We start from the raw sequence: 23,581 nt of genomic DNA on the forward strand, positions 1-23,581 counted from the left end.
CTTTATTGTTATGCTAATTGCTGCAAAACGGAAACAGATACAAATATACTTTACTCTAATCTTCCTTTTGGTAGGGTCCATGTTTTTATAGCAATAGAACACAATATTCTGTGGGCCTTGCAAAACCAGTCAAAATCCAGTAAAACAAACCGGGAGTTGCTTCAGTGAAAATGGCTTCGAGTGAATGAGTTAAGGATCACCTGGCACTTGTGTTTGTAGTCCACGGGCCCCTCGGTGTCGCTGCTGCTCGTGACATGGCTGGCCTTCTCCAGTGCCTGGTAGAACCCGGTGATGTTCTTCTCCATTTCTTCCAGCGGAGCTAAGAGGGACTGAGACTCTTTCAGCAGTGGCAGACATCGCTCTCTCACCTGATGGTACCAAGGCACAGGTAAAGGAAATTGATGACTAATTACACCACTCATACAAAAAATCAGTTTTTTTTGGTGAAATTTCAGGATGGGCCTAAAATGCACTTTAGCCTTTACGGGTGAACGTACTGTAATTCATGTTTCCCTTAACTTGTGACTGTGTGGGTATTTCTTTATTATGGTCAAGAAGTGTTTTGCATATAAACATTTGTTTAATTATGACAATGCTGCCTCTTTAGCATAGAAGACTACAACAACTTTTAGATTTCGATTACGTCACTACTGTACAAACTCGGCCTCATGCATTCGGAACATTTTTGTCCATTGAGGGCCACCTTAGTTTGTGTCGTATCCAGGAATTCATACACACAGTCAGTATGAGAAGAAGAAAAATACTGATTTCAGTGTTCAGTTGTTCAGCTTGGCAACCTCAGGGCCAACCCGGACTCTTAAAAAAAAAAAATTCACACTGCATTTAGCAAAGTGTACCGCGCCATCGACAGGCCCATTCATTGCGTATGTGCTGCGAGTTGGGCATTACCTGAAAAGTGTTCAATTTGGGAGTTACGCTGCGATAATGTCAGACGAGGCATCCAATAAGGGGAGAGGTCGGCAGAGTGATTTCAGTGCTAAAAGCAAAATATTTGGGGGGAATGGCCTAATATCGTAACGTGGTTAAGAAGGCACAGCGATGGATGGGTTTTATTTTGCATCAATGACAAATCCATATTACAGCCAAAGCCCAGGCTACTTCCCGGTTGGTTGCCAAGCAACCACTTCCAAATATGGGCAACCTTGAGTAACCCTGAGTTAGACAGACCTATTAAAATTGTTTTGTCTTTGTCAATATAAGACATTTTGAGGACTTTTACTGTATTCAGAAACTCAAAAATGTGTTACAAACACAGCTGAAGTGAATTTGCGCTAAAAATCAAAAGCAGACCTTGCCGAGCTGCTCCTTGATGGAGGTCATCACAGCCGTCATCTGAGCCACTTCCTCCTGCGCGGTGTCTTTACTCAGCAGCTGAGCGGTGCGACCCGCCGCCTTACATGCCGCCTCCATGGCCGGCACTTTGTGCTTGATTTCCTGCAGGGAGGGGTGGAGTAGGTTCATATAGTAGGATGCCTTCACTTAAACAAACACAAGACTTACGAAAAACTATCCAGCTATTCTGTGATATGGTTCATTTCAACTCTTCCCTGAAAAAAAATCGCCAATTTATGTTGAGCAATTATGATTTGATAGCACTTTTTATAATTTTTATGTTAAGTGGCATTTTGGACAGTCACGTGATCATCGTGACGTATCGCGTGCGTAAAATACACGTTGAATGACATGGAATAACTGACAACAAAGACATTCACGAGGAATTATCGCCTCCCACGGCGGACATCAAAGGTGGAATTTCACCTTACAACAAAGAAGCACTTCTTCAAAAGCAGTACAGCCACTGAGGACACGCCAAAGATTTATTTCCAACCGAAAGCCAGATAGAACTGGCAGATCCAGCCGCCGGCGAGTCCAAGTGGGCGGTAAACATCCAGGTGACTTGTACTCTGCTAGGCTAAGCTACATGTCGTGTGCTAAGCACGCATTAGCCTACATTAGGAGTGGCCACCCCCGGACGTGTTGAGGACTTTACTCTGATTTGGGATCGAAGACGTCTTTTTCTTGCTCATTACGTCAGCAAATTCGCATTGAAATTCACATTGAAATGTGCGTAACGGTTTCCAGTTACGCACGGGATACGTCATCACGATCACGTGACCAGGAACTCGAATTTGGATACTTAATCGGTTTAAAATAAAATTCAGGGAATAAGATGCCACAGATATTTGCACTTTTAGTCTTTGTACACAATGCCTAATACAATACTGGAAAGTGATTAATAAGTGTTGTATCGCTTTAAAGTCAACAAACTGGACTCTTCTTGGATGTTGAAGACGTTTTTTAGTTTTAATCCAAAAGACTGCTCTCAACAATGTTGAGGTTTTGGTCATCAACAACCAAGAATAGTTTGACTTTTCTGAAACTACAGTTCTACCGTAACAGACTCAGGGAGAGTAGTGCGAGTGTGCTCCCTTTACCTCGACATCCTGAGCAAACGTGCGGACGTTGAGGAAAGACACTTGCACGGCTACGTTCATCTTCTCGTCGGTGGCATCCATGAACATCTTCAACGTGTTGATGCCGTCCTGATAGTCGTGCCTCAACTTGTCCACCTCGTCCGCCCTTGCATACTGACAACAAAAAAATAAAGCCCACAGTCACATTTGTGAAAGTCCAAAGTCTTAGCCATCAAAGTAAGGGGCACCCTCCCAAGTCATAAAATCTTTTTAATGGTTCCAAAACAAATCTTCGAAATCAGAGGGCCGAGAATGCCAAAACAGGCAGTCAATTTACAAAGAAAATTCTCGGACTTCACTTCCACGTTAAATCTGATTCGATCCAAGTCATTGCGATAGGAGAGCGGCGAGACTCTATTTACGTATTTGACTTTGACGAAGAGCTCCCTCCACCGGCCGTTCAGAAGGAGGAGCTGCTGCTTGAGGTCTCGCGACACGCCGTCGTCGCAGGTCTCGATGAGGAAATTGCCGGCGTCGTTCATGTCCATGTGTTGCTGGACCCAGTGGGAAAGGTTGCGGAAAAAATCCTGAATCCAGATAGATACATAAGAAAGAACACTGAGTTGGATCTTTCGTAACTATTTTTGTTTCTGCACATATGCTCCATGATTATTGAAGTAAAACTTTACTAGGGCCCAACCGACGTCTTTTTATTAAGGCCGATGCTGATTCCGATATTTGGCAGAATCAAATTCAGAGAACACATTAACTGTTTTACTGACAAACCTTATCCAAAAAGACAACCCCGAGAGTGCCAGCCGATTTTGAGCATTTTCACTCTTATTTGAACAGAATATTGGACACTATAACTACGTAAACATGGTGGATGCCATACGAAGGATTGGATTCCATTCTCTCATTAGAAAAAACAGTATGATTCTACCTTATTCCGGTCTTTAATATCACCATTTGAAAATAGATCATTTGAGAGATAGCAAGCTATAATGGAAAAAAATGAGAAAAAAAGCTTTTTGTGAAATGATACATTTTCTGCATAACAGTGACTTTGAAACTAATATATTTTTTAGCGACGCTCTTTGAAATAGATATACTGTGACAAAACGTATTTCCTAAGATCCACCATGTTTTCATGTAATTTAATCCACGGGAAATTTAAAAGAGATACAATGCTGCCATCTGTTGACCATGGTAGGTGATTTTTTTTTTGTATTTTTTTTTTTAATGTTTTCAACTCATTCATGAAACCAGAGCTGCACAAGACGTTGTGGTGCCCATTGAGAAAAACAAAAACAAATACAAAAACACAGTTAACATCAATTAACGTTATTGGCAGAACTCATTGCGATTTCTGTTAACGTTAATTACCGGTCTTGGCAGGAAAAGATATTAATCGGCCGATTACTTAAAAAAAAAAAAATGTATACAATTATTAAAATAACTTGTTTCGATTTCTGAACGCTTAAAACAGTAAAGATATGAATTACGGGTAGAACAATTGACCGTTTTACATGACTTTGTCCATTATCCATCCATCCATTTTCTTGACCGCTTATTCCTCACAAGGGTCGCGGGGGGTGCTGGCGCCTATCTCAGCTGGCTCTGGGCAGTAGGCGGGGGACACCCTGGACTGGTTGCCAACCAATCGCAGGGCACACAGAGACGAACAACCATCCACACTCACACGCACACCTAGGGACAATTCGGAGCGCCCAATTAACCTGCCATGCATGTCTTTGGAATGTGGGAGGAGACCGGAGTACCCGGAGAAGACCCACGCGGGCACGGGGAGAACATGCAAACTCCACCCAGGAAGGTCCGAGCCTGGACTCGAACCGGAGACCTCAGAACTGGGAAGCAGACGTGCTAACCACTCGACTACCGTGCCGCCACTTTGTCCATTAGCATTTGTTTAAATTTACAACAGAGAAAAATCAACAAGAATCTGCCTTTTTTTCTTTCTTTTTTTGCCCCCCCCAAAAAAAAAAAAAGAAAAAAAGAAAAAAAAAAAGGGTGTCTTTAAATGTTATGTTTGTCTCATGTTATAATGTGTAAATAAAAAAAAAAAGTTAAGGCAAATATCGGAAAAATTGCCCGTTATGGCCAACCAGTTAATCGCTCACGGCGGACATTTTACTTTTTGTTACATTTTTGAGGTTCTCCTAATCTAAAATACGTGACCTGAGAATTCCCTTGAATTGTAGGGAGAGTCCCGGAGCAAAACAAAAATGCTATGTATGAGAAATTTTTGCTCAGTCATGACAAAATTAACTTGTTTTCAGGTTACCGACCTGCACACTTACACGTTTGGCGGCCTCCGATTGGTTGAGCATGTGCTCGGCGTCCTCCAGCCAGGCCTGGAGAGCCGCCACCGTGCCGCTGTACTTCTCCCAATTGGAGATGACCTCCTCCAGCATGCTACGAACGCTGCGCACCTCCAGCGCCAGGTTCTTCCACTGGGCCGTGGCGTCGCCGAGGAATTTGCTCACTCCCTCCGATTCGTCGACTACGGAACGTCAAGTTTGGTGAAGTAAAAAAAATGTGGGAAATAAATGTCATTTGCCATCCATTCATTCATTTTGTAAACTGCATATTCTCATGAGGGTTACGAGTGAGCTGAAGCCTAATTCCAACTACCCCCTGGACTGGTCAAAGGTCAATAGTAAGGGTGTCACGATTTCGATTTTTTATCGAAATCGATCGAAATTACGTCACGATTTCGAGCATCGAAATAGAAGAGAGGACACACGATTCGATGCCCCCCCCCCCGCGCCCGCCGCCACCGCCGCCACCGCCACCTCCCAGGAAAGCAAATGAGACGCCATTCAGCTACTAGCTAACGGCACTTGTTAGCTGACTTCTCCTGCAGTCATGATGGCAAGCGCGGACAGACACAGCAATGGTGCTTCAAGCCGCTCCCGCTTCTCTCGTCACCAGTTTGGAAACATTTTGCGTTCCCGGTGAGTTATGTCGACAACGTTCACGTTGTCGATAAAAAGACCACAGTTGCAAGATATGCTATGTGCGCGTACTGTACTCGGCCACGGTGTTACGCCCGGCTCGTCAAGGGGAAGGGAAGTAACACAATAACAGAAAATATAGAGTAGATAAACACGGGTCGACTTTAACATCTGAGTAGTTTTAATTGAAATTTCAGGCAGGGGTTTGACAAGGGAGTGAAAGTGGAAGGTGAACAAATAATAACCGCATTTGACAGAACTGACAGAACGGAGGAGAAACAACAATAGGGGTATAATACACGGATACACAATAGCGTCGCGCTGGCACAGTCGTCCAATCGGAGTGTCGCGCTGGCACAGTCGTCCAATCGGAGTGTCGCGCTGGCACAGTCCTCCAATCAGAGTGTCGCGCTGGCGCATTCAAACTGAAGTACCATTATACGGGCACCAGCCGACACAAACACACACATACATACTAGGGGAGCGGAGCCGGCGGCGGGACATTTACGCAGGCATCACAAAGATTTAGATTTATCAAATTCAACTAGAAGTGGGAAAACAACGGTCCAACCAACTATTTCATCCTCATTTACAGTGAAACTTCCACACACTTCAGCTCGCGCGAAACGCCAGATCCATAGGTCTATTTATAGCAGCAGACCTGCAGCCTTGGAAAACGCTGGATTCAAACATTTAATTAGTGTACTTGAACCACGCTACAGTATGCCCAGCAACTGTAAATGTTGGGATATAGTTTGTTCAGGCTGTATTTGTTCCATGACTTTGGATACAATATATTTTTTGTTGTTGTTGCACATTGCACATTATTTTAAGAGGAACGCACAGCACACTGTTGTAACCAAAAACAGTCAATAGATGGCAGGCACCCACTGTGACTTTTTGTTTTTGTTTTTTTATTTTTTATTTTACACTTCAGTAAGAACAAGACGGTTAACTTTATATTGTAAATAAATTCTTTGAATTTGATCATTCCTGCCTAATGTCAATTATCATATATTACATAAATTTACACAAAAATAATATGGAAATTGCATCACCTATATGTAGCCGATCTTTTGAAATAAGATTTACTGTACAATGAATAGAACCAATGATCATAGACTAGCCTTAGCCTACAGAAGCATATGCCTCTGTGTTATAAAGTGGGGGAGCGGAAAAAAAAAAAAAAAAAAAAATCGAAAAAAAAATCGAATCGTGACCCCAAAATCGAAATTTAAATCGAATCGTGGAGTTGGCGAATCGTGACACCCCTAGTCAATAGCAAAACACAATAGAGACAAACAAGCATTCATATTCACGCAAGATACCAAAAAGCAGGCGTGATGCCAAAATTCGATTCAGTTTTTTTTTTTTTTTTTTTTTTTTTTTTTTTTTTTTGTTAGTTCAATGCGATCAAGTATGAATTGAGCGAACAGAATTGTGTGCGGTGTTAAGAAAGAAGGTGGAAAGCGCAGCCCCGCCAAGCAAGTTGAAAGATGCCATTCTCTTTTTTTTTGGAACTTACCTTTGGTACTGTTCTTAGACCCTAAAACATGAAATCGTCATCCGTTTACTACAGGACCAACAACAACATGCAGTACAAAACACACACTACTTACAACAAATCAGGGATATTGTGCTTTTGGGTGAAATTTGGGAATGTACCTAGACACTAAGCTAATTGGCCGCTTGCCTCATGAACAGGATTAGATTAGGGTTTCAAATTAGACAGCAGTAGGGTTCCAAAATTAGGGTTCAGAGCCTGGGTTAGGGTTTTAATTTAGGAAGTGGAAAACAAAACAAAAAAGATGGCTGATAGTGTAGCGGCTCACACACCGTGTATGTTTCCATGTAGGCTATGTTCAATAGTACAAATATGTTCGAACATATTCGCAAATATGTGCAAGTGAAAACAAAACCCCATTTCTTTAGGCATTTGGGCTACGTTACCAATTCATTTGAAAATTAAGTAGACAAAAAACAGTGTTCTTTCGTAACTTTTTTGATTTATTATGTCTGCCGTGCATGATTTAGGTTCGTCAATTTTCACCCCATAATGCAACAGGGTATTGCGCTTGCGCAGTTGAGTACCACAGCAATCGATCGGCGGGACAGAGCCTCACCGACAGGGAAATTCTATATGTTCAAACATATTTGCGAGTATGTTCGAACATATTTGCAAGTATGTTCGAACATATTTGTGAGTATGTTTGAACATACTCGCCAGCCAAAAATGTTTACTCCACATTGGCATCTCGACGCTTCCGTACAATAGCATGCAGTACTGTATGAAACAAATTCCTCAGAATAAATGCCTCACCACCAATAAATCCTTGGACTTGTCATTAAACAATGCGATCTTGGTAGTTGGGATTGAGGACAAATGAGTTTGAGAGTGATTGACCGTTTAAATGTGCCGCTACATGCGTTTTCCATAATGTGTTAGCATTAGCGTTTGGCTAGCGGACTAAAGGCTATGCGTTTGTTTTAAATACACAATAATTCTCTTTTGTTTTAAATGTAGTCACACATTTTCAAATCTGCAGCTAAAAAAAACAAAAAACAAAAAAAAACAAATTATAGTTATAACTTAACATTAATCCAACGGCAATAACATTCCAACAAATATGTTAATGAGACCGCTAACTAATGCTGCCTAACTTGCTAGCTCATAGAATGGAGCCAGAGTAGCCACTGTAATTGTGTGTCAAGTTGTTTTTCATCAAAAAGATGAGAGAAAATTTATATGAAATAGTTTTAGATCCGAAATGTTCAACATAATCTGTTGACAAAACAAAACAAAATATGTATGGAGTAAAATGATTGTACTGACTAAAACTAGACTAAAACGTTGACAGTTTTTGTTGACTAAAACTAGACGAATAAAATTATGTTTTCTTGGACAAAAATAAAGACTGAAATGCTAGATTTATAATCGACTGAAAATGGACTAAATAAAAACGGAATGAGGTGGACTAAGTGTGTTAAAAACTAACAAGCGTGACTGAAATTGGACTAAAACCAGTCGAAATTTGATCAAATTAACACTAGGTTTAACATGACGGCAACATCACGTGCAATAAAAGAGACTCACTTGAACTGTCGGACTTGACATAGACGTCTGCCGCCTGCTTGAGTGCTGAAAAGAGGATCTCATACTGCTCGAAGAACCTGTGGCCCTCGATGAACGTCTGCGGAAGGATAAAAGTCCAAATGAAAGCATTTGCACTGTGCCTCAGCAACAATACGTCAAACTCACGAGGTAACTTTGCAACAGGAGCTCCACCGAGTCCCGCCTGCCATATTTCACGATCCAGGATTTGAGTTTGGACTCTGCCAACAGCAGGAAGGCCATCAGGCGATACTTCATCTCCCAGAATTCCAGTTTGATCAAGTGGCCGTGCCATGCCGTGGACACAAAATTGAACCTGCAGATTGGAAACGTACTTTTTTTTTTTTTCCAGCTTTCGATTTGGAGGGCACATTGCCAGATGTCAGGCGACTTACCGCTCGGCCATATCTTGGAGCTGTTCTGGCGGGACCGGGACGCCATTGACCGATCTGTCTCGGTGGATCTGCTGGAAGGGTTGCCTGTGCGATTCCAGGTTTTTTAGCACCTCCTGAAACAGTCGCATGCAGAGAGTGTGATTTATTATAGATTTGTCTGTCCAAAATGGGTGCAATCTTAATTGCTTACATAGCCTCCACATGTAGAAGTTGATATACTATATATATATATGTATATATATATATATATATATATATATATATATATATATATATATATATATATATATATATATATATATATATATATATATATATATATATATATATATATATATATATATATATATATATATGGGGCGGGGGCTGAATAAACTTCTGATAACTGTTTAATAATGAATAAAATAAAATAATTAATAATTAAATTAATTAATTTAATATTTAAAAAATATATACATCTTTTTTTATTTAAACGCTTACAACAAAGACATGAATTACAGCACTTTTACTATGATTTGCAATTTAGTATTTGTTTAACTTTTAACTTTGCAACAGAGAGAAAATGTAATTTAATTAAAAAAAATCGTGCAGATCTTTAAAAAAAATCTTTAGAATATTTGTTGAAATATCATTAGCTTTGTCTCATAAATGTAATGTGCTAATGTGCAAAACATAAAAAACTAAAATAAAAAAAAAATAAGTATTTTGCTCCCCAAAACGTATAAATACGTTCTATTTTAATAAGTGCACTGAAGACGTATTTATACGTTTTTAAAAATTTTTAATTTTTTATTTATGCTAGAGCATACAAGGCTTTGATACAGCCTCTCAACTGCAGAAAACGGGTGAAAAAAAATGGTAGTAATTACAAAAACGGCCACTAGTTGGCAGCAGAGTATATGAGATCAACCAAGGCCATGATGAAAACAAGCTGATTTCACCACAATTCTAAGCATATTTGTGAATAATAATGATACTGAGCTATATTCTAATGCTAATTGTTGCAAAACGGAAACAGATAGAAATATACTTATTTTTTTCCTGATGAAAGAAGAGACTCTAATTTTCTTGTTTTGGTAGGTTCCATGCTTTTATAGCAATAGAACACAATATTCTATGGGCCTTGCAAAATCCAGTAAAACAGCCGAGAGTGAAGGGGGTTGCTTCAGTGAAATTGGCTGTCAGTGAATGAGTTAAAAAAAAAACTGCACAAATTGGCCGATTTTGATCATTTGAAACAGGGTGATATATTCAGATGAAATTGATATATTCAGATTAAATTGCCCACCCAATTAATAGGCCGGGCCCTAGTAAGGATGAGACACAAAATCAGAGGCAACAGGGAAAATCTTAAAAATAAAAAAAAAGATATTTGAAGTGCCAGAAATAAAAATTAGCGTGACATTGTCATTTTTGGAGCTTTGAGAATGATCTAAGGGGTGACAAGGAGCCAATCACAAGAAGGAGTCATGCCTTATTAGCGGTGACAAAATTCCTTTTCAATTCATTGTGACTCGTGAAGACTCGTACTTGGTCATGCGTGGCTTCAAAACCAGAACAGGGTTAACCTTACATGCAAAGAGCTCTCAATTCAAACTTAATTTTGATCTTAAAAATGGTGGTCTTGTCAAGTGCTGCAATCTGCAATTGCAATTTAGCGCCTACTCCTGCGTCGTTAGTAAATTCGGCCCACGGCTTCGTCTCCTTTGATAGTGAGCCTGAGACCAATCAAGCCAAACAAAACCTGACCTTGTGCTGCTCCAGTTTCCTGTGGACAACGTTGGCCGTCTCCTCGTGAGCGTGATGGATTGGAATGTCCTCCCTCAGGGCCATCTCGGCTCTGTGCAGCCAGGCCCCGATCACTCCCAGGGGCCCCGGCAGTGACTTGTCCAGGTGGATGTGCCAGTCCAGCAGCTGCAAATGACACCCGTTAAAAAAAAAAAAAAAAAGATTTCAAGTGTTGATTCATCACCGAACGTTCACACAATGAGAAGAATTTAAATAGCCTATGAAATCACTTTATGCAAATCAAATATATATATATATATATATATATATATATATATATATATATATATATATATATATATATATATATATATATATATATATAGGGCTGGGCAATATATCGAAAAAATATTGCTATCGCGATATTGGCCCATGCAATATGCATATCACAAAGACATGCAATAATTTTCATATGGAATTTTTTTTTTTTTCTTTTACCTGAATTTGACCAATCAGACACGAGCTTAAACATGCATAACGACGAACTCGTTGAACATCATCTAGGGTGATTACAATTTATTAACTATAATTTATTATATATGAAATAAATATTATTTTTTCATTTGATAATAAAAATGTTTTTTCTTTAGGTACACGTTAAATATCGCAATAATATCGATATTGCGATATTCAACAACTATATCGCATGTTTTTCCCAATATCGTGTAGCCCTAATATATATATGTATATATACTATAAGCCCCGCCAGCCCAAATCCTGATCACCTCTCCTAACACATAGTTCTGGCACTGATGTTGCTGTCTTCATACAAACTGGATTAATGGACTTGTCCCTCTAAATTGTGGGCCAGTTTCTTGGGGTAAAACGGAGGAAAATAATAATTAAAAAAGCACTGCATCGGCCCCAAAAGACGCCAGCCCACCGGGCATCTACCCTATATGCCAGATGGCCAGTCCAGCCCTGAGCGGAGTGACGCTGCAATTCCCTAACAAGAAATCCCGACGGAATCCTACCCACCCTGATGGACAAGCGATCCCACGCCTGCTTGACCAGAGCCTGGTCCACGGAAAGCTTCCCGTCCTTGTGGACCGGCTGTAGCAGCGGATCCGTCTGCTTCTTCTTCATCTCATATTGCACGCGGAAGTTCTTGAAGGCCTGCGCAAAAAGACAATGTGGTTCAGAATCAAATATTGATGTTACACTCGTGAAATTTCCTGAGCATAAGTAAGTACCTGATACTTGTCTGTGAGATTGCCCTCGGCCGCCTGGGCTCTCAGAACATCTCGCTCCAGCTGGTCCAGGAATACCTTCAGCTCTCTCAGCATCTTGCGCTCCTCCCTCTGTCAAATTTTTGATGACAGTAGAGGATTACCAGACTTGCCACCCTACTTTTTATCACTAACCGGCATTCTGTTAATGGGTCATTGATGGATAAGTTTGTCCAACGATGCCCATTTTATGAATTCTTATGTGTAGAGTGACCAAAAAGAAATAACCGATGTGGGATTTTTAGTTTGAAATACATTTAATTCATTCACTCCCAGCCATTTTCCCAGAAGTAATCCCCTTCACTTCCAGCTGTTTTGCTGGATTTTGACATATTTTGCAAGGTCCACAGAATATTATGTTCTATTGCTATAAAAACATGGCACCTACCAAAAGAAAGATTAAAGTCTCTTCTTTCATCAGGAAAAGAAAGTATATTTCTATTTGTTTCCGTTTTGCAGCAATTAGCATTTGAATATAGCTAAGTTTCATCATTATTCACAAATATATTAGAATTTTGACTAATTTAGCTTTTTTTTCAACATGGCCCTGATTGATCTCCTCTGCTCTGCTGCCACCTTCTGACCGTTTAAGGAATAACTTCCATTTCTTCAACTGTTCTTTGCAGTTGAGAGGCTGCATCAAAGCTTTCTGTATGCTCTAGCATAAAAAAAACAAAAAAATTTTAAAACGTACTAATATGTCTTTGGGACACTTAAAACATTTAAAATAGAACGTATTTATACGTTTTTGGGAGCAAATGGAGCGGAGTTTGTATCCACAAGACAGTTAACAGGTGTGTACTGCATGTGTCACAACTATGTCAAAAAGTTACCATTTTAGCCACTGGTATGTAGTGGTCATATTTGGATATCATGTTGTAGGACCTAAGCAAAGGACTTATTATTTTTATTTTTATTTTTTTCAACAAATACATCATTATAGTTTTACTTGTGTGGCTAGCTATCTTGTTTTGTTTAGATGTTTAAAATTGTTAGCCTCATCATAATTTTGGTTGAAAATATTATGTGTTGCGACCAACCATCATCTGTTGAACCATTGTAGAAAGCCGTCCTGAATTATAGATGTCCTAAATTGTAGATAATAGCAAATAATAATGAAGTATAAATATTTTATGTGTTTTTATAATAAATGAACTGTGTCTGGCGAAATCCTTATCCGTCAATGACCGTACAGTGCATCCAGAAGCATTCCAAGTCAACGGAGTCTGCTCAGCAGCAGCTTACTGTGTGTGCGTATTTTTTTTTTCCAGTGGGTTTTCATTTCATGAGGCCTTGAGACAAATACGTAATGTTTCATATTTGTTTTGCCTCGCAAGGTTAAAAACTCATCTTGTGAGTGCTACTTGAGCAACATACTGAGGGGAGAAATGTAGGTGTCCAACCAAAACGCATCAAGCGTTCACATCATTTCAAGATGGCGGCCCCCAGCAGAGTTATCAGCAGCTGCATATTAGAGGATGAATCGCTAGCCAGATTATACCTGCCCATATGATGTAGCATGTTAGCACATTACCTTGAGTGTTTATAATTTATCCGCTAATATGTAGCTTAGTGACAACTTCGCTGGGGGCCACCATTTTGAAATCATGTGAAGATGCATATTGATTGGTCAGCTGTTTTGTAGCTCAAGGAACATGTACTGCAAATTGTGAGTTTTCTCCTCGTGGGACAAAAAATAAAAAATAAATAAAAATAAAAATTAAACATGCTAGAAATTCTTCCCAAGGCCTCATGAGGGAGTAAACTAGCCAAAAAAAAATACGCACATATGGTCTGGGTTTACTTTTTTGTTAAGCGGATACTTCTAGTGTCAGGAGGTTTTAGTTTTCTACTTTCTAATAAATCAGCAAGTCAAATAAAATAAATGATTGTTTTAAATTTGTCATTATGAGGGTTGTGCATATAATGTGGACGAAAAATAATTTAATCTATTGTGTAAAAGTCGTAAAGGCTTTCTGGATTCACTGCTTGAAAGAACATACTAGAACCCCCCGCCAAATGTAAGATTAGTGGAAAACAGCACACATACAAAGCTAAAAGACTGAGAAGGAAAGAAATGCCAGGATGCCCGACATACCTCAAGCATTTGCTCTATGTCTTGAGGGGCAAACTATCCGGAGGAAGCACACAAAAGAGACGCATCAGAGAAAAGCATCGGAGGAAGCGAGGCGGAAAAGATAGACTTGACGGCATGCATCTCTCCACGACACCATCGCTCACCTGAAGCACGGGGACTGAGAGCGCAAAGGTCGGAATGGAGGCGAGGCGCAGCTTGAATGTGCACACAAAGCGGATGGGAATAATCAAAAGACAAGCTCGGCGGTGATGGGAAACAAATTGCTGCTGTGTTCATGCGGTGAGATCAAAGCGCGTGTGCAACAATAAAAAGCTCAGCAAGTGCTTGTTTGCCATGACTTGGAATGGGTGATCATGGCAACGAAGATTTTTCAATACTAATAGATAAATATTCACAGCAATCGATACTTACACCCAAATGTTCATTACACAGAGCTACCTGGACTTACAAATCTAATTTGTAACCATTTACTTGTATCACAAATCCATTTTTGCCATTGAAATGATTCAAAATGCTATCATTCTGTTCCAGCCTCCCCCGAAAAACACATTTTTATTGCCAGTATGTGTTTAATAATGAGAATAATGAGAGCTGTAAAAAAAAAAAAAAAAAAGTCTTTAACCGATCATTCTTTGAAATATTAAACAGTTTAACTTATATGGTTTCTTAATTTTGAACACTTTTTAAACATTAGCTGTCAAAGCTGAATATTATTCTCTTATTTTTGGAGTTTTAAGACCAAGCATTCATTTAAGAGGAGGCGTTTATTGACACAAATGCTATTGCGAGGCACACTATTCTTTGTAAAAATTTAACTGTAAGAAATTATTGTTGCCACCCTATTTGAGGCATGGTGTTTCGTTTTATAATAACAATAAATTCAATTTGTAATGCACTTTTCATCAGCATGACCTCAAAGTGCTACAGAGAAAAGAATAAAATAACAAAAAGAAAATAAAAAATAGAATAAAATCATATTCTTAATTAAATATCATAGGCCTTTCTAAATAAAAAGGTTTTCAGGCCTGATTTAAAAGAGTCCGGGCTCTTGGTGGCCCTCAACTGAGTTGGGAGCCTGTTCCAGAGTCGTAGTGCGGCTGCGCAGAAAGCTCGGTCTCCCATGGTGGTTTTATTGATGATTTAATTGACAAATCTCCATTGAGTGAATGGAATATGTGGTCTTGTGGCTCAAGAAGGTGTAAACAGAAAATTTGAATAAAAAAAAAAAAGGGAGCTATAATTAATTCAATCTTTTTTTTTAAATTCATTAAAATATTAAATGGATGATGCACACAGTATTTATTAAAGGTAGATTTTTGTACTACAAACCCTTTTATTGAAAATGTGTCAGCAGTGACCCCAGCTTGTGGTTTTATATTGCTTCAACTGATTCGATTGGTCTGTCCGAAGCCAGCTGAGATAGGCTCCAGCACCCCCCGCGACCATGGTGAGGAGCCAAGCGGTTAAGAAAATGGATGGATGGATGGATGGATGGATGGATGGATGGATTCGATTGGTTCATAAAACATCAATTTGAGGCCTGCACATACACGAAATTGAAATTGCCCCAAATGTCAAGACTGAAAGCAACACGAAGGGCAACACGTGATGTCGTGTCTTGTGCGCATGCGTGCCACTTCATGCTTGGCATTTGTTTTTTGTAGCGTGGACGACAAATAAATGACTTTGGCGAATTCTGTTTCTATTCACGTTCTGCCATTGAAGTCATTCTGTCGCTGCAAAATAAGACCGGCTACCTCGTCGTGCTGTCCGTCAGTTTCCGAGTGGTGAGGGTTCGGGTAGTGCTTGAGGAACTGCGCCACGTACGTCATGATGGACTTCTCGTCTGGCTTGTCCACGTCAACATCTGCGGAGCAACGCAAACAATCAATAAACAGGACGAATCTGGAGCAGAGGTTCTCAAAATCAGGTCATGAATATTTATGTTGAAACATGCGTGACATTAAATCATTCCATGGCGATTAGGGGTGCACATGGTAGTTTTGTTTGATTTGATTTCTGGACCAAAGATTTTGACAACTCCTGATCTCGAGTCTCTAACAACAACAACAACACACTGCCAACACCTTCTGGATCCAGCAGACGAGGGATGCCCAGCTCGTTCTCGGCGAGCGCGAAAGCCTCCTCCAGATTCTCTTTGTTGCCCCTGCGGCGCACTGCCTGCATGTCTACCAGATCAGGCCGGATGGCGTGCACCACCGACTGGAACGCGACTCCATCGCGCCAGCTAGGACCAAAGTCCTTCACCTCAATCCCGTGATGTCTGAGGGAAAAGTGTAGGAATAATTGTAAATAATACGTTGTCATACATTTGCTGCATTCAAGAATGCTTTTGCTCTGCTCCGCACTCACATTCACATAGCCTAGCTATTATGTTATTATGTTATCTTACAGAAGATGACCCAAGAAGCTCAAGAACCAGAACATCTAACGCAGCAGAATGGTTAGAGCCAGTCTGCTGAGACCACCTGTTTTCTGTTAAGAAATGATTGCAAACTTCACATGTACTCAGCAATCTTCCACTCACATGCCCACACATAGACAACAAGTACACTGTGTTCCAACTATGTTTTGCATTTGCATTATTAGGGTTGGAACACCTATGTAACTAGTGGAGTGGAAACCAAATAAAAAGAGAGGGTGAGGAGGGGATTTTTTCAGAGTGAATTGTATCAGTTAGTTCCTCTCCTCTCTCCTCACGAGCCTTAAACTGAGTGTCTTCTCTCCTTTTTGTTGTGTTTTATCAATGTCAAACAGGTAAACCTGACAAAAAGATAGACTCATTCATTCGGCACCACAATGAAGGTGGAGAGTGCAGTTTATGTACGTTATCATTATCACGTGACACATACTTCCGTGTGGTAAAAGCTCAAGCAATCTCCGATTCCACCCCTGACGAATATGTACGTGGTTGTATATCGTGAACCGGAATTGTCCTTGATAAAGATTGCAAAAAGGTTTGTAGTTGGACATACTTGGCGGCGGTGCACTGCACCCATCTGAGCAGCGCCTTCTTGGCGTTGCCCTGAAACTTGACTACTTTTCTCTTCATGGGAGGACTTCCTGTTTCGGAGCTCTCCACTGAGGAGTTGCTGGTGGACAAGGCCTGAAGGGCGGGGAGGTTGCTGGTCAACTCCTCAATCTGAGAAAGGAAATGATGGTTGGAATAAGGTGACCGGATTTGCTTCACTAAAATTTTTCTCAAAATCAAACTATGTATAACAAATGTAATCGCTTTAATCATGTTATTACTTTAGCTAATGCTAAATGCTATCTTGGTTGACAGACCAACAGCGCTAAACAAGTTAATGCACTCACCATTACCCAACCTTTTTTTTTACTGTGCCACCAGAAAAGCTCAGCTTGCGTGAGGTCTACCGGCGGCCGCCGCATTAGGTTAGTAGGACTACACTTCCCATGATTCTTAGACACGCAAACAGGAAGTAGTTCTAGTTCCGCTATGCGAAAACACGCTTGCTAACGATTGGATGCAGAAGAAAATGAGAACGCAAATGTGAATGTTAAAATTTTAATGAATTTAACTGTTAAATTATTGTTTTGATTGGTTTAGCGTATGGACTGATATGTCAACTGTGTGACTGACATACACATAGCCCAGACAACTGGGCAAAATGGGGTAAAATGGCGGTTCACGATACCTGGAAATAGAGGATAACGGTCCATATCAACCCCAGGACGATGGATGGCCGTCCGTCTGCGATGTCTGTAGCGTGAATGTTGACAAGTTTGATCTGAAACAAAAGCCGGGCATCAATTATTCACTTTGAGAAGACTTTCTGGATAGCATTTACTGCTAATATCATGAAAAAAAAAAGCCTCTTGAGTTTAACATGGTTCCAAATTATATGTCAAGCTTCAAAAATGTTCAAGACAAAACAATAAAATACAACGCAAGACAGGAACAATCGGTGGGTAAACCGGCACAAGCTAGCAGCTCATATTTATACAGGCTATTCCTGTTATGATATGCTAACTCACTTAGCTTTGCGAAACCTTGATTTACATCCCAGCAGTCTGTGATTGAAAGCTTTGGAACACTAAGAACATCCCATTCATCCCCAGAATTTTAGGCCTGTCACACTCATTGACTGATTGTTGCCTTGTGCGATGCTAGCTTGTCCAGACGCTTACCAATTCTTCCTTTTCAAGAAGATAAAGCAGATCTAAGCACAGCAAAAATGAATCAAGAACATTATTAAAGAGGACATATTATGTAAAAGAGACTTCTTAACTCATTTGCTCCCAAAAACGTATAAATACATTCTATTTTAAATGTATGAAGCGTCCCAAAGACGTGTTTGTACGTTTTTGTTTTTTATGTTGTTGTTTTTTTATGCTAGCGCATACAGACGTCTTTGATGCAGTATATATAGTAGATCAACCAGGGCAATAATGAAAACAAGCTGTTTCCTCACAGTTCTAAGCAGATTTGTGAGTAATGATGAAACTTAGCTATATTCTAATACTAATTACTGCAAAACGGAAACAGATAGAAATACACTTTTTTTCTGATGAAAGAAGAGACACTAATCTTTCTTTTGGTAGATTCCATGTTTTTATAGCAATAGAACACAATATTCTGTGGGCCTGGCAATATCAGTCAAAATACAGTGAAACAGCTGGAAGCGAAGGGGGTTGCTTCAGTGAAAATGGCTGGGAATGAATTAGTTAATGGTGTGTATACAAATAATTGAGGCTCATGATAGTGTTTGATAGTAATTCTGGAACTTGGTCCAACCTAGCCTCCAACGTACATTGTGACGTCACAATCCGGGAAAATTCTGAACTACTCGCTCAAAGACACATAAAAATTCACAATTAAAGATTTACTTGGTTGTTTAATTCCTTCCCTAAGGGAACCAGCTATTTGTAGACAAACATTAAAAATATCTATTTGTCATGATATGTCCCCTTTGAAGAAGAGCTGAATGAAAAATCAGTTGGCGAATGTCATGCCGTCATGCATCATTTGAAAAGAAAGCAAACAGCTGGCAAAGTGCTTTTGGCCGGCGCGACTGACCGGTGTTCCTTGATACCGACACTGAGAGCACACGTGATGCAGGGAGAAAGATCAGAACAAAATGTAAGTGTCTGTCCTCAGGGGGTGGGGGAGCCGAGCGGAAAGTGGAACACGGCACACTCCGCGCAGCCATAAAGGATTCCGAGATGGAGATTATGTAACTCAGGGTTGCTCTCCTCTTTTGAGTGATTCCCACATCTGCATTGGAGGCACCTTGCAGATGCTGACAAATAGCGTCACCCTTTTCGCCAGGATCGCTTTTATCTGGCACGAGAAGCCGTTTATCGATGAGATCGGCGCGCCAAATGCTTACTCACCTTCCTGCCCTCGAGGAATTTGAGCGCAGTGCCAATATTGGAAACCCAGTGGATCCTCTTGAGTTGACGGCCTTGCTCGGAGGGCTAGAGAAAAGTCCAGACAGTAAAGCTTTTTTACATCAGGTACCATCTCGAAAAAGAAAAACGAGGCAGGTTGTATTCCGAAAAGTGTATTTACTATCATGTAAGCCACAATAACATTATGCATAGTTTGAACATTCACACTGTGCTTAAACCGAGGAAAATAAAAACTATACTTAAACAATGATTCAATTCAAATGTATCATACATAAAATAAATAAATACATACATAAATAATTTAAAAAAACAACAACAACAAATCTTAAATATTAAACACAAGTGTATTGGACTCTTAATTTAAATACAGGGTTTGCTTCTGCCTACACCCTTTTGGTTGTATATATGTTAGGGATGTAACGATAACGGCAAGATCGTGATATTAAAACTGCCACAATATCGTCGTCGTCATATTCACGATATTTAAAAGCTACACATCTGTTCAAAAAGTCAGGTTGATTTCCATTTGTGCAGTTCTAGCACCCTCTGGTGGCTATTTTTTTTAGTGCAGTTTAGGGATGTAATGATATCCAGACGTCATAATACGATATTATCATAATATGAAGGTCGCGATATGATAATTATCATGATATTGTGGGGAGGTTGGCAAAATTTAAAAAAGGCCACAATATTGCAAAAAAAATGAGCTCATACTTTAAAAAAAAAAAGCACTATATTGTGCTTTTGTACATAACAGCAATGTTATGTTATTTTTATTACTAGTAGTAGTAGTATTATATTATGTTTTATTATTATTATTATTATTATTATTATTATTATTATGTTGTGCTGTTAACACACATTGAGTTCCTCCACATATTGACTTGCATCACAGGCATATTACGTTCCTCTTCATCTGACAATTAGCGTAGCTTTTCAACACAGAAGAGCCAAAACAGCTCTAATGAAAATTAAATTGCACTAAAAAACTAGCCACCAGAGGGTGCTAGAACTGCACAAAAGGAAATCAACCTGACTTTTTGAACAGATGTGTTGCATTTAAATATCATGAATATGATATTGTGGCAGTTTTAATATCACAATATCACGATATTGCGCTTATCGTTATATCACTAGCCAGGTCGTATCTTTATTTATAAAAATACCAAAAACAATGCCGAAACACTACTTACAAGTCTTTGACCCGACAATACTTCCAACAGCGCCAAGAGCTTCACCCCATCTTTAATGTCCTCAAAAAGATCGTTGATTTCTAGCGGTGGTTTATGCTGCAAGACAAAGACGTCGACAAGATCAGAGACCGGATTGTCCTCAATGCGAGACGGATGTTTGCCACCGCAACCTTGACAGAATTGGACGGGTGGGATGCGGGTCTGAAAGGGACATTGGTATGCTAAACCGTCGCTATAGTGACAAACAGGCTTGTTAGCAACCGGCGCCCCCCCAGGCTGAAAAGATGGTGTCGTTCCCTTGGGCGATGGCTTGACGCCCGGTCCCGAGGCCAACAACCGAGTTCCTCTAAGCAACCCGCACGCTGAGTCCAGATTTCACACGAGCGCATTCACAGAGACGCGCACTGTAGAGCTGAGCACCGCCAGCCTCGCGGATGAGAATATATTCAGTGGTGCTAAGCTTGAATTAAAAGGCTCTTTTAAACAGCGGCGGCGTTCAGCAGACATCTCACGACTCACTTGGCTGGCTATGTGGGGCGAGGAGTGCGAAGAGGAGGGTTGACGTCTGCTCGCGGGTTTGTACGTGAATACGTGCGCAGTGCAATCGCTTCAGGGTGGTGCAATCCAGAATTAGCATTCGCATCCATTTATTCTTTCCTTTCATTTTTCTATTGTGTTTATCGTCTTTAAGGACGCTGGTGAGGTGGAGCCTAGTCCAGCTAATCTTGGCCAAGAGACCCTGGACTGGTTGCCAGCTGATCACAGGGCACCTAACTCATTTACGCCCCCCAAAAACAAAAAAACAAACAAAAAAAACATATAAATACGTTTTATTTAAAAAAAATTAAGTGTCCCAAAGACGTATTGATACGTTGTTGTTTTTTTTAATGTTTTTATACTAGAGCATACAGAAGGCTTTGATGCAGCCTCTGAACTGAAGAGAATGTTTGAAGCAATGGTAGTTATTACAAAAACGGCCAGCAGGTGCAGCAGAGTATAAGAAATCAACCAGGGCCGTGTTGCAACAAGCTCTTTTCCCCACAGTTTTAAACAGATTTGTGAATAATGATGAAATGAAAGCTCATTGCTGCAAAACGGAAACAGAACTATACTTTTTTTTTCCTGGTGAAATAACAGACTCAAACCTTTCTTTTGGTAGGTTCCATGTTTTTAGAACAATAGAGCCAGCTGAGATAGGCTCCAGCACCCCCCGCGACCCTTGTGAGGAACAAGCGGTTCAGAAAATGGATGGATGGATGGATGGATGGATGGATGGATGGATGGATGGATAGTTTTAGCTAGCCAAATCCTCTCTCTCCCATCCTGGGGGGAAAAAAATCAAATAAAATCATCAACTGACCACAGGAAGGGCGTCAGAGTGGGAAATAAATGTGAGGGGCACGGTGGAAAAGGTGCTAAGTCATCCAGAGTGAGAGGAAACACATACAAAGCGGAGAGCGGAAAATGGAGACAGATGAGGAAATGGATGTTGGATAACACTTTTAACTTTCAAGACCGCCATCCCACCCACTCTAGCTTTTCCTTTCATTGCAAGAGTGTGCAATCCCTACTCACAATTACATTGCGAATTTGGGATATCAACATTTTGTCCCACTGCTAAGACGCAAGAAGCTTTTTCCATGACGCAGCATCATTTCAGTGTGATTAGTATGCGAGCAGCACATCCCAGACACGGTGCACGATTTCCAATGAGCTCTGCCTGCACCGTGTGAAATTCTTCAACTTTAACAAGCTTTGAACAAGCGTAGGCAAGCGCAAGCGCGAAACTAGACAATCGTATCTGGTGTTATTTAAGGGTCATACTTGAAGTGAGGCGGCCTGCATGTACAATAATGCGCTATTTTTGAAGCGAATCGACGACAGCCTGCGGGGGAAATATCCTCGCCCCCGTTGTTCTCCATCTGCATCACTGTGGACGTACCCTCTCACCACATGCACCCTCCCGCTAACATCGGCACAGTCTGGTACAGCCGGCATATGCGCACCGATGGTACGCATCCAAGTTTATAAAAAAAATAAATAAATAAAACATCCGGTCACGATTCATCCCATCTCACGGCTTGACCTTTATTCAGAGCGTCTTTAAACCGTCACGGCACGGCAAAAAAAAAAAAAAGACAATGATGTCATTATTTACGTTTAGCCATGATGGCGCCATTATTAGCGGTCATTATAGAGGAGGGATCACGTGAATGGCGTCATATGTTTCATTATGGAGTAGGGGTGGGAACTTCTGGCTACCTCATGATACGATACGATATGCGATACAAGGCTCACGATAACGATTATCTCATGATAAGACGATGCAGCAATTATCGATATATTGCTCAGGTAATAAATCCCTAATAATCTACAATAAAACTAATCATTAAAAAAAATATATAATAATAATAATAATAATAATAATAATAATAATAATAATAATAATAATAAAATAATTCATATTCTAATAAAAATAATATACATAAATATAAATATAATATAAATACATAATATAATATATAAATATATATAACATATATAAATAAATAATTAAAAACAATAAATAACAATAATAATAATAATAATAATAATAATAATAATAATAATAACAACAATAATAATAAAAACTAAGTTCATGAGTCTTCTTTGCCTGAAGACTTCCGTCCATTTCCCCGCTACTCTTACGAGGCACTCCCCCTAGTGGCCCGCTAAGCAATTGCTCAATGAGAAATAAACAATGAAGCCATTATAGTGGCTGTACATTAACTATAAATATCACGATATTTGCGATATGTATCGATAATCTATCGAGAGACAAAGTATCACGATTTACCGCGATATCGATATATCGTCACACTCCTACTATGGAGTCCCTCTTGTGAGCCACATTTGAACGCTATAAGAAGCAGGGAGATGCCGCCAAATAACCGCATTAGTGCTGTGACGTTCATAC

At 40.0% G+C, this 23,581-nt stretch overlaps 1 protein-coding gene across 20 annotated transcripts in view; it reads right to left on the reverse strand.

The window, feature by feature from the left end:
* Positions 1 to 23,581, reverse strand: part of syne1b (spectrin repeat containing, nuclear envelope 1b) — a 167,890-nt gene that overhangs the window by 120,125 nt on the left and 24,184 nt on the right. For 6 of the 20 annotated variants that reach the window (XM_077539645.1, XM_077539661.1, XM_077539654.1 and 3 more), the window contains 21 exons: positions 20,626 to 20,721; positions 19,415 to 19,498; positions 19,098 to 19,118; positions 17,716 to 17,808; positions 17,032 to 17,198; positions 16,123 to 16,319; positions 15,793 to 15,902; positions 14,179 to 14,229; positions 14,036 to 14,068; positions 11,902 to 12,009; positions 11,687 to 11,824; positions 10,670 to 10,834; positions 8,921 to 9,033; positions 8,673 to 8,841; positions 8,508 to 8,604; positions 6,939 to 6,959; positions 4,745 to 4,959; positions 2,858 to 3,022; positions 2,457 to 2,609; positions 1,312 to 1,455; positions 201 to 368 (listed from right to left, as the gene is read on the reverse strand). In XM_077539645.1, coding sequence (XP_077395771.1) covers positions 201 to 368; positions 1,312 to 1,455; positions 2,457 to 2,609; positions 2,858 to 3,022; positions 4,745 to 4,959; positions 6,939 to 6,959; positions 8,508 to 8,604; positions 8,673 to 8,841; positions 8,921 to 9,033; positions 10,670 to 10,834; positions 11,687 to 11,824; positions 11,902 to 12,009; positions 14,036 to 14,068; positions 14,179 to 14,229; positions 15,793 to 15,902; positions 16,123 to 16,319; positions 17,032 to 17,198; positions 17,716 to 17,808; positions 19,098 to 19,118; positions 19,415 to 19,498; positions 20,626 to 20,721 — 2,508 coding nt within the window. The remainder of the gene's footprint in view (positions 1 to 200; positions 369 to 1,311; positions 1,456 to 2,456; positions 2,610 to 2,857; positions 3,023 to 4,744; positions 4,960 to 6,938; positions 6,960 to 8,507; positions 8,605 to 8,672; positions 8,842 to 8,920; positions 9,034 to 10,669; positions 10,835 to 11,686; positions 11,825 to 11,901; positions 12,010 to 14,035; positions 14,069 to 14,178; positions 14,230 to 15,792; positions 15,903 to 16,122; positions 16,320 to 17,031; positions 17,199 to 17,715; positions 17,809 to 19,097; positions 19,119 to 19,414; positions 19,499 to 20,625; positions 20,722 to 23,581) is intronic. The other 14 variants (XM_077539663.1, XM_077539650.1, XM_077539659.1 and 11 more) reach the window with 11 other exon arrangements.

This window comes from Festucalex cinctus, chromosome 12 (genome assembly GCF_051991245.1).
Source record: "Festucalex cinctus isolate MCC-2025b chromosome 12, RoL_Fcin_1.0, whole genome shotgun sequence".
NCBI classification, from domain to species: Eukaryota; Metazoa; Chordata; class Actinopteri; order Syngnathiformes; family Syngnathidae; genus Festucalex; species Festucalex cinctus.